Genomic DNA, 17,245 nt, shown 5'->3' with positions numbered 1-17,245 from the left:
TCTCAAAGAGGGAGTTCTGAGAGTTTGAGGAAGCATCAGCAGCTTTCAGTACAGAGGCTACACAAGTTTTCTAATCTTATTTTATTTAATTTCTCTATTGGTCTGACTTTGATTAGAGGTTCATATAAAACTGTGATTCTTCTATGCCTTGATTATATTAAAGTATTTCTTGTCTGTCTCCTAGCACCAGGAGCAACTGCAAGTAAGTTAATTGTTACAAGGTTGTAGCAGAGAAGCACAAGTGCTCTTTGAGGTGGCTGTTATACTAGATTTCCAGATGGTTGAGATATTTTAAAAAATATATCCAACCTTGCTTCATATCACAAGGGTACAGAAATCCAACGGAGAAGTGCATCTTTCCAAGTGCTCTCATGTGCACATAAACAGCTTTGACTTTGGGAGCCAGCAAGGGGCACATAAAACAAAATGAGTAAAAAAAAATTGCACATAGAGTAATTTTAATCCATTCCATTTTTTAAATACCACAATAAATTTAATTTTCACAATAAATTAAATAGCCATATTCAGTTTACAAAATAGAATTACTTAGTGTGAAACCAGTATTTACAACTATATACACTATGTACATGACATTTCTCTTTGTTGACACAGAACATGGAAGTAAAAGGACTTGACTTTCCGATGTGTGATTGACATGCTACAAGTGACACCATGGTCCATATGAGAAAATGATAGTGCAAAATCACCACAGGAACTTTGGAACGATGTCAATTTTATGAGATAAGACTTTTTTTAAATAATAAGAAAATAGTGTTTTCTGTTTTCATGGCATCAATTCAGCATCTGAATTAAAGAGTCAGCTTTCCCTTAGAAAAGAATGCATAACCGAATCCTCTACTTCCTGAAACTTCACAGCCATTGGTACATTTTCACATGTTAATCTTTTGGCTTAAATCTATGAAAATGGCAGGCGACAAATTCCGACTCAAAGGAAGACTAACTCTTTGAGAATAGCTGAAGTCACTTTGCCCCAGTACCACCACCTCTTCTTTTTGTAAATAGCATAAAAGATGCAACTATGTAGACAGCAAATTGGTTTTTTGTTTTTGCTTTTGTAAATTTTCAGTAGAAAAAGAGCTGATCTTATATTTGGTCACACACTGCGTATGTACAAGTATACATGGAAAAACGACTTGGACAGTTGTGTCTATAGGAAAAGTGCATATTTTAATCCAGACGAGACATTGTGTGTCCCCAGGCACAACACATAGTGTTGTATGACATTATTTTAGGGCCAGTTCAATGTCCTCCCAGTGATCTGGTAAAATTTTTGATTGAAAGGGTGAAAGAATTTGCGCAATTTGGTAATGACAGAGGGGTCCACCTCCGGATGAATACGCCCCTTGCTGCCCGCCAGGCACTTATTAAAGATAATGTTAAATCGCAAGCAGTAAAACCCTCTGGTAGCATTGAAATACAAATTGTATTGACTTATCCTCGGGGGAAGATTTAGGAATTTCTCCACGAGTTGAAGTTCTGGCAGGGGTTCCGTGATGAGGCGATCTCCATCGACGATGTGAAATTGCTCAATTGGAAAGTACTTCAACCACCGTTCCAGATGTTTGGTGTAGATGCTGGTTCTTACTGCCTTGTATTTTGTGTTCACTTCGCAGGTATTAGGGTCTATAGCCAGCTTCTCAAACTTGTAATAGGTTTTATTCTTCCTCTCCTTCCCCTCTAGCACCTGAGTGTAATCAGAAATAGCTCTTGTGGTTGGCTCCCTGACAATGATCAACAACTTGATAGATGAGTTCATTTTGTAAATCCTTTCTGGAACTTCCTCCGTGATAAAATATGCTGGGCTCTTTTCAATTGTGATTTGCTGAGGGTAGGAAAAAGGCATCTTTTTCCTATACCACTCAATGCCCTTGGCATAATTCTCATCATTGTCAAAAAAGTGGATTTCTTGAGAGGCTTTGACCACTGCCGGATGGAGGTTCAGCATCTCAAGCAGGGCCCTGGTGCCTCCTTTCCTCACCCCGATGATAATGGCCTTGGGGAGCTGCTGGACCAGGTCATGAAGGCGTACCTGCTCCTTGGAAGAGTTGCCCTTCCGAAACTCGTGCAGCAAGCCACGCTTAAACTGCAGGGCGCGCAGGGGGAATTCAGCCTGACCACGGGCTCCGAATCGGCCTTCGATGGGGCAAATGGGTTGTAGCCTGTAAGCAACAGAGAGATGCTCTAAGGAGCTCACTGCAACTAATTTCTCATTTCTCCGGTTCCCCAGTGAGAGTAAGACTTTAAATGCATAAATAAAATCACTGTTCTCCACCTACTGCAATCCACAATGAACATATGTTTGGGAAATTTTATTTTAAGCAACTCTGTATTAAATGAAGCACACATAATTGATGGAATATTTTTATTAGTGCTTCTTAAAATTTTTATTCACCAAGCTCTTAATTGACTATAGCGTGTACTGATGTTCACAGTACAGGACAGACAAGTGACACCAACCATACTAATAGCCTTTTAGCAGCCCACCAGTTAACATCATTTAGAAAATATGAAAGACGGAAGATTAGAATCTTCAGTTGGGAGGCTAAAGGGCAGCTAGGAGGCCACGTCTTGTGGGTTTCATGTGGTATTATTTTCTTGCAGCTCCACTGCACTCATATGACTGAAAAATCTTTGAGATATAATCTGAAAAGAGGTCCCAGTCTCTGCCCTCGGCTATTTGCGTCATCTACCTGCAAAATTCCCATCTTGGCACTTGCTGAGCTTCTCATTATGTGAGAATTTCTGCTTTTGGCCTTGGGGACAGCTAGAAGAGTACATATTTCTTCTGCTGCTCTTTCTCTTTCTATCTAAAAAGGTCAGGCTTATGATTTGTTTTTTGTTTGTTTTGTTTTTTTTTTTTTTTGCGGTACGCGGGCCTCTCACTGCTGTGGCCTCTCCCGTTGCGGAGTACAGGCTCTGGACGCGCAGGCTCAGCGGCCATGGCTCACAGGCCCAGCCGCTCCGCGGCATGTGGGATCTTCCCGGACCGGGGCACGAACCCACGTCTCCTGTATCGGCAGGCAGACTCTCAACCACTGCGCCACCAGGGAAGCTCCCAGGCTTATGTTTTTACTTTGCTGAATATAGGAGCAAACCCAGTGCCAACAGCAAGTGCTGTATATCACCTTCCACACCTGGGACCATAAATCAACAAGACCTTGGCAGTGTCAGAAACCTCAGGTCCTCATTGTCAAGCCCATTTAAATCCGGGACTCAAGCTCATGAAGGAAGCAAAGTAATGGATGGAGCCAGAAAGGAGGATTTCCACTTCAACATTGCCCTAAGCAGTGAAAAAGCACCACTGCTTTTTTTCAGAGAGAAGGTTGTGGTAACAATCACAATGCTATTAGGCTGGAGTGACTATTTAATTTGGTGTGGCCAATTTATATGGTTAGTAAATTGACTTTCCTTTTGGGTATAGTCTGCAATTGAACTGAATTCATAATAACTTTCCTAAGTTTATCTGAGAAGGTATTTTCGCTTTCTTGTTAAAGGGTATAATATTAGTCAAAATGGCTGTTAAACCAGTTCCTCCAAATGAAGCTTCTAGTTGCCCTAATAATTTGGAGTCTATGTTCCCCTGGCAATGAGGCTGTCTCTTGCTTTTCCCAAGAGACCCCACTGTACCTTTCTTATCTTCTGTAATGTTTACAATTAAAGGGAGAAGGGAAAAACCTCAAGGTCATGCCAAGGCATTTTGCAGAAATGAAGGGAAGGTGCTTGGCCTATGCAATGTTTAAACAGCTATCTATCATCATGCTTAAGGAAATATATGAACATATTTTACCTTTTTTGTGGGTTTTTTATGATTCTAAAACCAACTTATGCTCATTGTGGAAAACATAAAAATATGGCATACTATACAAAACAGGGTTAATCACAGTTAATATTTTAGAGAAACATGAATTTTGTTTTCATAAATTTGTTAATAGGATTAATATGTTAGAGCTCTAGATGGAAGATATATAAGGAGCAACACGTACATAGTCAAAGTATGTTTTCAATTGTGACGTTGATTGGGATGTCACAAATTCATCTTTTAGCTCTTGCTGGGCTCTGGTTGAGAATTAAAACCTAATCCCTTAAAGCATCCATTGAATGGAACGGAAGGACTTCTCCCCCAGGCATCCTGAATGATGCTGTCCTTGGGAGAACTGAGGAAACAGTCAATCAAATCCTTTCCTGTAGGACTTGACTCTCTCACAGAACCCAGGCTGAGAGAGGCTGAAACAGTGTCTGCCCTGTATGAGCTCGAAAGGAATTTCTCTACTTTTAGAAAAGGTCATTTTCCTTCTTTCCTTTATTTACCTTCTACCATGGGAGCTCATTCCCTGCAGAACAATTGCTTTTTGGACTCCCTAACTCAAGATAGGAAAAAATATCATATTATTTCCACTCCCTAAAGAGTAGGCATGGACCCCAGACTAAAAAACATGAAATTTTAGTATTGGAAGGGACAGAAATAATTGAGCTCAGCCTCCCACGCAGAGAGCAGGGCCTTCAGTTTCTAAAGGACAGGTCTGTGTCAACATGTGTCAATTTCAGACAATCCGCTCCAACTCTCAAGTGAGAGGTTTTGAGAAAGCCCCCCAAGCAATCCAATTCCTTATAAAAGCTACCCCATTAGAGACTAGAGACCAGGTTAAAAATGAAAAGAGTTATCAACTAAATAACTAATATGTTAATGATTGTTAGATCAATTACTCAATAAAGCAAATGATTAGAAGCAAACTAAAGGTATTGGGAAGAACTTGATATAAAAGTTCCATTATGGACATAGGACAGTGGTACCACCTCAAGGCTCTTCACTAATAATAAGTCCTACTTTAGGGAACTACTCGGAGTCAGTGATAAGCTCTGGGTTATACCATTTCCCATAGTGAGTAGGAAGTTTACTTAGGAATTTTGAATTGAAAAGCATCAAAGGGGTTCATTTTATCAGTCAAAATTAATACTGGCTGAAGGAAAGCAAAGACCACTGTTATATTATTTGTTAAATATTTCTGTGATAAGATCTATAGATTAGAAAAGAAAAACTGTAAGGAAGATATTTTAATTTTAATGTGTGGCTACACTTTTATAGAAGATGGGAATTGAATTCATGGGGAACATACATCAGTCTTTCAAGAGCAAGAATTAATTTTAAAGAGCAAAAAAGGAAGCTTCAAATTTCAGAAATTAACTTCTCTACCCTTTCCAATCATACAGGATGTGGGACAGTCCAGTGGCATTCAATCTGAAGCCAGCTGACATTGCTGGACTTCTGCAGGTCTCGTACCTCTCAACTGTTGGCTTATTTAGGGCCAAACCCTAGCTCTGTAAATTTCCTCTCTGTGAATTTTCCATTACTTTCTGGGCAATTACTCTGAGCGACAGACTCCTTGTCTGGTATGTTCAGCTCCTGGAAACCAGAGCTAATTAACATAGTTAAAACTCCCCAAGCCTGCAGCCATCTTTCCAGGGCAACGGATTCCAAACCTGATGAGCTCCTTTACAGGCACATACATAATTTTAACTCTCTTGGTAGCACATTAATTGCCCACTTATAAATTTCAAAATGTAGATACATAAATACATCATCACTATTTTGCTACAGCTAGAGGTCAACTACCAGATGCACACAGAGCTATAGTAAATGACATTTTTACTGTACATGGCTTTATCCCTTCTCTGAACGCAAACAACACACACAGAATACAAATGCATCTTGATGAACACCTTGGTTTGAGCAACTTGGATCTCTTTCTTTTAAAGGCTCAATAAATCAAAATCAATACTGCAGAAAAACAGGCTTCTTGGGAATCTTGAAGGAGGAAAACAAATGGATAGATTTCAAATGATGTCCTAAGGAAGTTTAAATCAAGAGACATTTAAAGTCACACAGGCATAAGTATGTGTTTAATCACCTACCTATCCAAGCTCCCAACTCTGGCGACTAGATACAGGAGACTCCCAACGGCAAGGCTTCCCAGCACCAGGAGCTTCTGTCTCAGCCATGCCTGCTGTTTGAATAGCATGGCCCTCCATCAACCTTCAGGACTTCTGCAGCCTGAGAGATGGGGATAGAAGGGGACTCATTAGCAGTCACCTCTTACTGGCTCTGTTGATTGTCACAAAACCAAGCAGGGGTGGGAATACAGGGGATAAAGCGATGTCACACACAGAACAGATGCCATACCAGCCTTGACAATGTTCACGGACAACAGCTATTTAGCAAAACTTACCTACGTTTTCCTGCTCTGTGTTATAAGATCAAATACTAAACCAGAGGGAAGACACTAACTAGACAGAACTTGCTGGGCAACTGTCAAAGTACACTAAAATGCATATATAATTTTAAATGCATACATAAATGCATATATATATGAAAATATATATATGTTTTTGTTGTTAATCATTCAAAGAATACTGATAAAATGAGCAATTGAGCAACCTGAGGTTTAGCAGCAGGGCAGCCAGTAAACTAAAGGTTCTACTTCAGTATAATGGGATGAATGTAGCAATTGAAATCCCCCTTCAGTAAGTTAGTATTTGGGGCATAACAATGACATACTTTACTGATATGTTTTTTGTTTCGTTTTGTTCTAGTTGTGAACGGAGGAAGGGGCTAAGATCAAAAGCTATGTCTTTACTTACTGAGGTCATCAGTGGCAACTATCAGGATCTCAGATGTTTGGGGACAGTGGCTCTCGGTAACCTGATCGTTTCCCTTCATCTCCTCTGCCCAGGCCTGGATTGGACTGACTGATTCTGAAAACATGCTCAGACTAGATGCCCTGCTATGTGACCCCCTCCTGGCTCTCAAGGAATTTAAACAGGGTTGGTGTTATGGGCCTCACTCTAACATCATGACAGAAGCCTACCTGGAAGCTTTGTACTCTTATACCTGAAATAAGGCCAGCTGAGGAGTGTAAGGCTTTACTAGTGCTGTTATTAAATTTTGGGAATAAATGCAAGCTTCCAATCTAGTCTCCCTTATTAAATATAAATCCAATCCCCCTTTCAAGATAAGATTGTTTGCTTCGCATTAAAAGTCAAAATGGTAACCCCAGAAGAGGGACAACAGCAATGGGTCGTGGTTAGAGATTGTTTTGATGCAATAGTCTCTCCCGATTTGCTAAGTGAAGATTTTCTCTGTACAAAAAAGGATTACACTAGGATTGATGGGTTGATTCATTCATTCATCAGGAAATACTGAGCACTGATAGCATTTCCAGCTATTCTACTAGGTTTATGGGGGATCCCAAAAAAGATCCTTAAAGAGTTTTAGCCCTTGGAAAACTGATGATGTGATTAGAGAATGATGAAACAATCAGAGAACACCACCTCATTCATGATAATGAATGAATAAATGTTGGGAAAAGAATATGAAGGAGATGGTCAGGTATGCGGGCTCGATGGGAATGCTGTTTGGTGGTATGTAGTATATGATTTGGTGAGGAGGCTGTAGGAGGTCATTCCAAAAGGGAGAGAGAAGAGCAGCATTCACCCAACACACAGCCCACAAATATTTATGGAACGTGACTTAGGTTTTAGATTCTGTACCGGGTGCCCCAGAGATAGTGGCCAACATGGGAGGCTATAGTCTCGTGGAGAAGACAGAAACTAAACCGGTAAATGTAGGATTCACATGTACCTACAAATTGTAATAACAGAGGAAAAGTACAGGATGCAGTGAGAAAGAATACAGGAGGAAGCCACTTCCGTCCTTCTTGAAGAAGTGACATTTGGGCTTACGCCTGGACCACAGGGACCAAGGAGGGCTGGAGGAGGGCAAGGTGGGTTTCAGCCAGACTAACCAGTGTTAGTGCAACCAGTGCAAAAGTACTGAGCAGGGAAAAAGCTTGGCTAGTTTGAGAAGCAAAGGAAGGTTGGTGCGGTTGGCCACAGGGATTTAGCGGAGAAGAGAAAGGGCTAAGAGCAAAAGCAAAGAAGAGGCAATAAGAAAGGTCTTTGTAGGGACTGAGTGAGGCTGGGGTTCTAGCTTAGCATGGCCTGCCTTGTGTGTCGATAAAATGGGGAAGAAAATGGGGAGAGAAAAGGAAGTTTGTTGAGACCGACTGTGTGACAAGGACATTATCCAGGTGGTATTTCAGGAACTTGTCAGAAAAATCCTACTAGGCAGATACAGTTATTTCCATTTCAAAAACAGGTGAAGTGAAGCTGACAATTTTCTCTAACTTGCCTGTGATCACACAACTTGCAAGTAATGTGGAGGCAAAGGCAGTAACTTATGTAGCATGACTCAGGGCTTCACTGAAAGAATCAATCTTCTCCTATCTCTGGGTCGATGTCTGAAGTCCTCAGAGCCACCTACCTTCAGCACAGGGCTCTGATCCCTGTTGAAATGCAAATACCGCAGCAAGGTGTGGAACAGGGTGGCAGAAAAAAACCTGTGTTCAAGTCCCCTATTGAAATTCTCCCCTTAGTGATCATGCAGTGGCTGTTTAGATTTTCTGAACCTTTTTTCCTTCCCTATAAAATGGGGACAATCTCTAACTTCCCCACTCCATAGTGCTATAACGAGAATGAAGTAAGGGTTCTACAAGTGACATCACTACACAAAGGCTTATTAACATGCCAGGCTAACATAAGGGATTATGTGTCATTATATCTTGGTGTAAATGAATTTAATGTGTGCTCACAAACAGTATGAGAGAGCAAAAGCTAGGATGTGGTTGAAGAGGGCCAGCTACAAATAAGAGAGACGGGAAAAGCAAAGGTAAAAATGTGCTTGCCTGTGGCCTCAATGAGGGTCACTGGCCTCATACAGAGGAGCAACTTGGAGGGAGGCTGGGGGTCACCTGGCCTCCTCTGCTACCTAAATGTAGCACCCACGCTCCCCATTCAAAACTATACCGCATGATGCTTAGTCTGCTTTCACCAGCTCCCTGATCAACCTGTCTGTCTGCAGCTACAGCTCAGCCATTCTTCAAGGTCTGGACCATGTCCCAGTTCCTCTAGGAAGGGCTCTCCAGCTGATGCCCTAGTCCATGGTCCACTCCCTCCTCTCCTGAATTCTTGTTCTTGTAGTTAGAACCACAGTTAGGAGTCCAGTGTTCAGAAGTGTTGCATTAGCGTTAGCCGCTGTCTTCTGCGTGTTCCATCACACCTCCTAGCAATGGGCTAAGCCCGCTGACTGACTGAGAAATCCGAGAAAACTAATTGAAAGGCAGTCCGCCTGGAATCTGTCTGCTTTGCTGCACAGCCTGGTGCTTCAACATGTTGAACTTGCAGAGTCTTTAGAAAACACGCACCTGCCCCCCCTACTGAGAGATTCCAACTCAACAGGTCTGTATTAATCTTGTGTCTGTATTTTTACAGTGGAGGGAATGACACACAAAACTCCAAATCGTTTTCTATTATCTTTTTTCTCTTTGGTCACCACGGTCAGTAAACTCTCCTTCATTTCTTCTCTCCTTGTCCTGTCCAGGCACTCAGTGCCTCCCTTGTTTCTTAACATTTGGGTGTGTCTCTGTGTTCATTTCCTATGGTCCAGACAGTCTGATTAATCTTCCTAACACAACTTATTTTGTCCATCATCTGTTTTCAGTTGTTCACTAGACCAAGTCCAATCTCTTTCCCTTGCCAGCCCAGGCCCTTCCTTCTGAGGTCCCAGCTTGGGCAGTTGGCTTCCTCCCTCTTATTACTCACCAACACCAGCCCCATGCCTGTCAGGTCGGCCTCTTCATGGCTCCCCATACCCCTGCGCTCTCATCTCTATGCTCTTGTCAGTTTCCTCACTGGCCTGGAATGTCTTTCCTATGTCTCCTCCTTTAATACTCCCAGATTCCACTGATACCTTCCTGGGGAGGGTGGTCCTGGTGGAGGTGGAATTTGGGGGGAAAAATGCCCAACACTCTTCCCGTTGGTAGGTAGTTATGACCAAAGGGTCATAGCTGGGTTTAGGGATAAAACTTGGAAGACATTTACCTGCATGGGGTGAGTGAGGCTATGAAGCCATCTCACAGCTGAACTCTGCCTGAGTGAGCAGGCAGGAAAGAGACGAAAAAAGCAACTAAGGATGTGAAGGCTGCTGGGGAAGTAGCCCAAGATTTAGGAGAATATCATGGCAAAGTTCTCCAGTTCTGTATTGCAATGCACATATCATCTGGTAAACATTAGATTATTAAACCTGACTGAATATGGGGTCATTACTTCTTCTACTGCCACTGAATGTCGCTCAGTCTCGAAGACCCCAATGCTCCACCCACAGACTCTTCCTCTGTGATGAGCCCGGTTATCACCATGAAGGTTTTCCTCTGTGGGATAAGTTGCTGCTGCCGGCCCAGCTTCTTTATGTCTGAGATGACTTAAATACACCCACTGGGGTTTTCTCTCTTTGGGAGTCCTGATTTCTCCAGCCTTTTGTTTGCAGGGCTGGCCTAGCTCTTTACACTGCCTCGTCCACTTATGGAAGGTCCATTATGGCCTCCAAAGCATCTTTATGCTCACAGTGACACTGAGGAAAACTAAGATTTTTTTATTTATTTGAGACCTCAACTAATATGAACAAGTTGTACAGGGTGAAGTACAAAGACCATTGGATTGGGAGTCAAAGCCCTTGAGTCACATTTTTTTGTTTAGTTTTGTAACTGAAATTTTCTGAGTTTTGGTATCCTCACCTGTAAAATGAAGATAATAATGTCTGTCTCACAGGGGTGTTAGGACAGAAGCCTTGAGTAAGATACTGTGGGATAGAACTTACATTTGGCACTTCACAAAAATGAAGCAGAATTAGTATCTTCGGGAGGGTAATACTTTAACAAGAAAAGAATAAAATAAATGCAGTTCTCATTAATAGTGTAACTGGATGGCAAAACACTAAGTCCACTTTTATATAAATAACTTTCAGTGGAAATTCCTGTTAAACATTAAAATGCTAACACACACTATAATTGCTGTTCAAAGCAAGATGGCACAATTACAAACAAACAAAAAGTTAACACTTATCTTAAGTCGAAATTTCTTGGAATTTTTGAGAAGTGAGGGGAGCCAAGGTTGCAGTTTCTAATGAGGCTCTCTAGGACACAGGAAGTGAAATCTCATTCTGCTTTGTAATCACTCAGACCATGTGCTAAGAGATAGTATTAGAGCAGCCGCAGAATAAACCTTGCTCGAGGAAAACCAAAGGTGGACTTCCCTGGTGGCACAGTGGTTAAGAATCTGCCTGCCAATGCAGGGGACACAGGCTCGAGCCCTGGTCCAGGAAGATCCCACGTGCCGCGGAGCAACTAAGCCCGTGCGCCACAGCTACTGAGCCCACGTGCCACAGCTACTGAACCCACGTGCCACAACTACTGAAGCCCGTGTGCCTAGAGCCCGTGCTCCGCAACAAGAGAAGCCACTGCAGTGAGAAGCCCGTGCACCACAACAAACAGTAGCCCCCTCTTGCCGCAACTAGAGAAAGCCCGTGTGCAGCAACGAAAGCCCGCGAGCCACAACTACTGAGCCCGCGAGCCACAACTACCGAGCCCGCGTGCCACAACTACTGAAGCCCGCGCACCTAGAGCCCCTGCTCCGCACCAAGAGAAGGCACTGCAGTGAGAGGCCCGTGCACCACAACAAACAGTAGCCCCCTCTTGCCGCAACTAGAGAAAGCCCGTGTGCAGCAACGAAGACCCAATGCAGCCAAAAATAAATAAAGAAATTTATTTAAAAAAAAGGAAAACCGAACGTACTTGGCAAATTTAACATTCAAGATGCCTCTTTGGTTTTCTATGACGTCACGAAGTGCTCAAGCATCTGCCACAATGGAGTCTTAAAAGCTGGGAGTTACAGGACTTGGTCTAGGAGTACAAGTCACAGAAAAGCCATACCATCTAACCCTTACAGACAATGCTATTAAATTGGGGAGGAGGTTAACTGCTTCTCCAACCCCAAAGTCCCTTCCCGTTAGCTATGCCAGCTTTAACGGATAGTTTAATAATCTAACATCAGAGCAGTCATACTGGTAATAGGCAATTTATGTAAAATTAAAGGTTTAAAAAATTTATTATTTCTTTTTATTAAAAAAAGTTAAAGACCTACAGTGACATTTAAGCCCTCCTTTATCTCCAGTTTCTAATCTCCCAGTCTCTTTCATTTTGTGTGCCAAGGACAGCACAATTATAGTTTCTCCAGACTATGAAAGCTTTAATAGACACGGTATCTTAGCTGAACAAAGCCGAGTATCTAAATAACAGAGTATGTGGCCAGAAACGACAAATTGTACAGACATCTGGCTGTTTCTCCAAAGCAGCACTAAGCAAAGAAAGAAATGATTCCCAAGCTGACACAAAGAAATAAGGGAATTCAAAAATAATAATAATAAAGGTATGTTCAAGTGCTCTTCAAAGGCTTGTAGACATGGTTGCTGCAAGCCCCTGGTACCAGTAAAAACGATAACAGAAACAACATCAGCAAAGTTCATTAAAAACAACTGAACTTATATAGCAGAATTATTCCAAGGAAATCACAACAGTCTATTGAGTATTAGCTTATTTATCCTGGGCAACAGCCTTATGGGGTGGACAGGAACCACATTTACTGAGCCCTAGTCTCTCTGTTACTTTCTTTCACATTTATTATCTCACATAATACAACAGAACTGTGAGGTATTATCCGTTTTATTATTATTATTTTATTTTTTAAAAATTATTTTATTTATTTATTTATTTTTGGCTGCGTTGGGTCTTCATTGCTGCTCATGGGCTTTCTCTGGTTGCAGAGAGTGGGGGCTACTCTTTGCTGTGCAAGGGCTTCTCACTGCGGTGGCTTCTTTTGTTGTGGAGCACAGGCTCTACGTGCGCGGGCTTCACTAGTTGTGGCACCTTGTGGCTCATGGGCTCTAGAGCGCAGGCTCAGTAGTTGTGGCGCACGGGCTTAGTTGCTTGTGGCATGTGGGATCTTCCTGTAGCAGGGCTCGAACCCATGTCCCCTACATTGGCAGGCAGATTCTTAACCACTGCGCCACCAGGGAAGTCCCCGTTTTATTATTTTTTCTGATGGAAACTGAAGAGCAGAGAGATGAACAGATTATTTACCCAAGGGCATGTGGCTGGTAAATGCAGGAGGATTTAAATTCAGAATTATCTGACCCCAAAGAACATGGCCGCTTGATTGCAACGTCACTCCCTGAGCTTTGGATGCTCACCTGAGAGGTGCTTATTTTTTTTTTATTTTTGATTAAATTTTTCTTTCAGTTTTACTGAGATGTAATTGACATAGAGCACGGTATAAGTTTAAGGTGTACAGCCTAATGATTTCACTTACATGCATCATGAAATGATTATCACAGCAAGTTTAGCGAACATCCTTCAACTCACACAAAGTAAAAGAAAGAGAAAAAAATATTTTTCCTTGTTATGAGAACTCTTAACAACTTTTTTATATAATGTAGAACAGTATTAATGATATTTATCATGTTGTACATTACACCTCTAGTACTTATTTATAAGTGGAAGTTTGTACCTTTTGACTACCTTCATACAATTCCCACCCACTACACCCAACCCCTGCTTCTGGTAACCATAATCTGATCTCTTTTTCTATGAGTTTGTGTATTTGTTTTTTGAAGTACAATTGACCTACAACACTATGTCGTTCCTAATGCATAACATAGTGATTTGATATTTCTATACATTTAGAAATGATCACCACTTGAAGACTTAATAAATACTTGCTTATTGACTGATGCAAGCAGACAAAACCACTTAAACTCTCCTCAAATTTCCTTCCATTGAACCTTGAAGTAGAAGATGAGGAGGTGAAAAGAAAGAGTAAAAGAGGGCAACATTTTTATGGAGAGGTAAATAAAAAGAGCTATTTGGGTGGTTTGAACCTAATAAAAGGAAGGGAAAATATTAATAAGTAATGATAATAATGATAATGAAAATAACAATGAAAGGTAATGTCTTTATAGTTTATAATGTATTTTTCAAATTCACTATACTGCTTATGATTAAAACCAGCCAGAAGATGGGAACCCCACTTGTTTTCCCCATAATTCAAGAACTGACTCTCCTTTTGAAAGATTTTTTGGTAGAGGATCAAAATAACATTGGTTTTGACTCTCACTTGATTCAGATTCTTATGTCCTGATCTCTGCTAAGATCTTGGTTAAATCCGTTTATTGCCTTTTCATTATCACCCCGTCTCATCTTACCTCCCCCCAGCTCTTCTCCTCAGTATCTCAGTGAATGGCTCCCCATCTGCTGACGAGGTTGCCCAATCCAGAAACCTTGGAATCCAAACATCCTTGGCTCCACCCTGCCAGTAAAATTCTATCTCCAAAGTACTATTAGACTCTACCTAGTTCTCTGCACTGTCATTTGTGACTGCCTTGGTTCAGGCCACACTCTCTTTCCCTCAGATTTTATGGGCTCCTAACTGGCCTCCCCACTGTTAGTTTTGTTTTTGCCTCAGTTTATTCTCCACACTGGTGACAGAGTGGTCTTTCCAAACAGAAATTTGATTCTGTTGCCTTCAGGCTTAATACTCTTTAATGGGACCCTATTACCCACAGGGTTTTAAAAGGCCTTTTACTTCTTTCCACCGCAATTCCTCACTACCACCACCCCTCCCCCAGCACTTTCATGTACAAACTTCAGTAGACGGAACAACTTGCAGTTCTTTTGAATAGGTCATGGTCAGTTTTGCATCAGGGCCTTTCTATTGATACATAAAGTTTCCAGAGCCTAAAAACAATAACTCTGTGCCTCATCTATCCGGTCTGGGGCACCAATAGATGGTGTCCCAGTAGGATACTAATAGCCCGCCCCAAAGAACTTCTGTCAGTAGGAAATGAGCATGTAAAGTAATTAGAACACTGTTTGACACATCGTAATACTCGATAAACGTTAGCCACATCTACTAATGCTGACTTCTCTCCAGGCCTTGGATTAATTCCTATCTTTTAGATTTTAGGCTCCTTGGGAAAGTCTTTCTTTACCACATAAGGTTGGCTTACATGTTCCTTCTATGTGTCAGCACAGCATCATTTAATTCTATTGAAACCGAATTGTAATTGCCTGTGTACTGTGTGTCCCTCTAACTAGAATGTAACTTCCATGAGATTATGGACTGCGCCATGTTCGTTATTGTATCACCAGCATTTAGGGTCTCAGATACTCAGTAAATAATTGCTGAATAATTGAATCAGCTAGATGAAATGAACTTTGACTATCCTAATAGCTATGGTATCTGGATACCACATCTCTTTAAGCAGGTAAAAGTACTTTATCTTTGTTTAGTACTTTGCAGGTTTACAGAGTGCTATATGTGTATAATAACCTCATTAATATATAATCTCATTTTCCCACGCTTTTTCTTTTTTAAAGATTTTTTTTTGATGTGGACCATTTTTTTTTAAAGTCTTTATTGAGTTTGTTACAATATTGCTTCTGTTTTATGTGTTTTTTTTTTAGCTGGGAGACATGTGGGATCTTAGCTCCCTGACCAGGGATTGTACCTACACCCCCTGCATTGGAAGACGAAGTCTCAATCACTGGACCACCAGGGAAGTTCCTCCCCACCTTTTTATTTTGAAAAATTTGAATGATTACATATCCTTCATCTAGATTTACCGATTGTTAAATTTTGACATCTTGGCTTTATCTTTCTCTATATAAACATATATTATTTTTACCAAACGGTTTAAGAATAAGTAGCAGATTATCAACATTTCAGCATGTTAGAAGACCTGCCCCTGATCCCCACAAAGTCCTGTGATATAAGTGGCGCAGTGGACATTCTTGAGGCCTAGGAAAATGAAATGACCTGCTCAAAGCCTCAAACTATTAAACCTGGGGTTGCTAACTGCTAGTTTCAGGCTTTTTATATTGTGCAACTCTGCCTCCCTACTAAGTTCATTTAACGTTGAAAATGTTATAGAGTTTATTGGTAGAAATAGATAGATATATCACTCATCTTCTCTTAAACATTCAACTTGTAAATTCTGATGAGTTAGGTATCAAAAAAAACAACAAACCTTTGGAAAAGTGGCTAAGGAGAAAATATTCTCAGGAGATTTCTTGTAATGTCTCCTATTTGCTTCTCTCAATTCTTTTAAAGAAAGAAAAATGGAAAAAGCTCTTTCTATACAACGTGAATAATGGCAGCATCTGATGACGCCCATCCATCGGAGGGCTGGAGCTGGCTCGTACTTTGCAAGCTAGTTCTTAAAGCCATGATTAAGAACTACATTACAGACATTCACAATTAAAGAAGTTAAAAAACAAAGGCAGTAACTATTGAAAACTCATTATTTCCTAATTATCATACTACATTTTAATATTATCTATGCTCCTGAAGTTAGGTCTATTGTGTTGTACAGTGGAGATAATATTGTGCCTCTCTTCCTAATTCCACACTTAGTGAATTCATGTGGGTAGTTTAAAATTGGCCAAGGAGGGAGGATTTATACAACTGATATTGACAAACACTACAAAACATCCCCCCTCCCCAAGAGCAGGTTGTGAAGTATTTACCAGCACACTACTAACCATGTCCCATTCATTTTTTCTTTTATGGATTCATTAATCACATCTTTCCTGAGTGACCACTGAGTGTGTAGTATGCTGCCAAGTGCCATCAGGGAAAAAGACAGTGTACCTGTCTGTCACCTCCTCTTCCCTCTTTAGCCTCCTCCTCCATTCTCCTCCCTTTCTAAAGAGACTATATTCATTTTTTTTTTATTGGAGTATGATTGGTTTACAATGTTGTGCTAGTTTCTGCTGTGTAACAAAGTGAATCAGCTATATGTATACATATATCCCCTCCTTCTTGGACCTCCCACCCCCCCATCCCACCCATCTAGGTCACCCCAGAGGACCAAACTGAGCTCCCTGTGCTGTACCGCAGGTTCCCACTAGCTATCTATTTTACACATGGTCGTGTATCTACGACAAACCTAATCTCCCAATTCATCCCACCCTCCCCTTGCCCCTCCGTGTCCACATGTCCGTTCTCTACGTCTACGTCTCTATTCCTGCCCTTCACATAGGTTCATCTGTACCATTTTTCTAGATTCCACATATATGCGTTAATATACGATATTTGTTTTTCTCTTCCTGGCTTACTTCACCCTGTATGACAGACTCTAGGTCCATTCACATCTCTACAAATGACCCAATTTCATTCCTTTCTATGGCTGAGTAATATTCCATTGTATATATGTACCACATCTTCTTTATCCATTCATCTGTTGATAGACACTTAGGTTGCTTCCATGTCCTGGCTATGG

At 41.2% G+C, this 17,245-nt stretch overlaps 1 protein-coding gene across 13 annotated transcripts in view; it reads right to left on the bottom strand.

The window, feature by feature from the left end:
- Window positions 1-17,245, bottom strand: part of HS3ST5 (heparan sulfate-glucosamine 3-sulfotransferase 5) — a 358,640-nt gene that overhangs the window by 58,646 nt on the left and 282,749 nt on the right. For 8 of the 13 annotated variants that reach the window (XM_055087546.1, XM_028494526.2, XM_055087544.1 and 5 more), the window contains 2 exons: window positions 5,932-6,070; window positions 442-2,180 (listed from right to left, as the gene is read on the bottom strand). In XM_055087546.1, coding sequence (XP_054943521.1) covers window positions 1,250-2,180; window positions 5,932-6,038 — 1,038 coding nt within the window. In that variant the 5' untranslated portion in view covers window positions 6,039-6,070 and the 3' untranslated portion in view covers window positions 442-1,249. Of the gene's footprint in view, window positions 1-441; window positions 2,181-5,931; window positions 6,071-17,245 lie in introns of those variants that run through there. The other 5 variants (XR_008618370.1, XR_008618371.1, XR_008618373.1 and 2 more) reach the window with 2 other exon arrangements.

Source organism: Physeter macrocephalus, chromosome 10 (assembly GCF_002837175.3).
Source record: "Physeter macrocephalus isolate SW-GA chromosome 10, ASM283717v5, whole genome shotgun sequence".
Lineage (NCBI taxonomy): Eukaryota > Metazoa > Chordata > Mammalia > Artiodactyla > Physeteridae > Physeter > Physeter macrocephalus.
The sequence above is the reverse complement of the archived record's forward strand: the minus strand, read 5'-3'. Positions and strand labels throughout refer to the sequence as shown.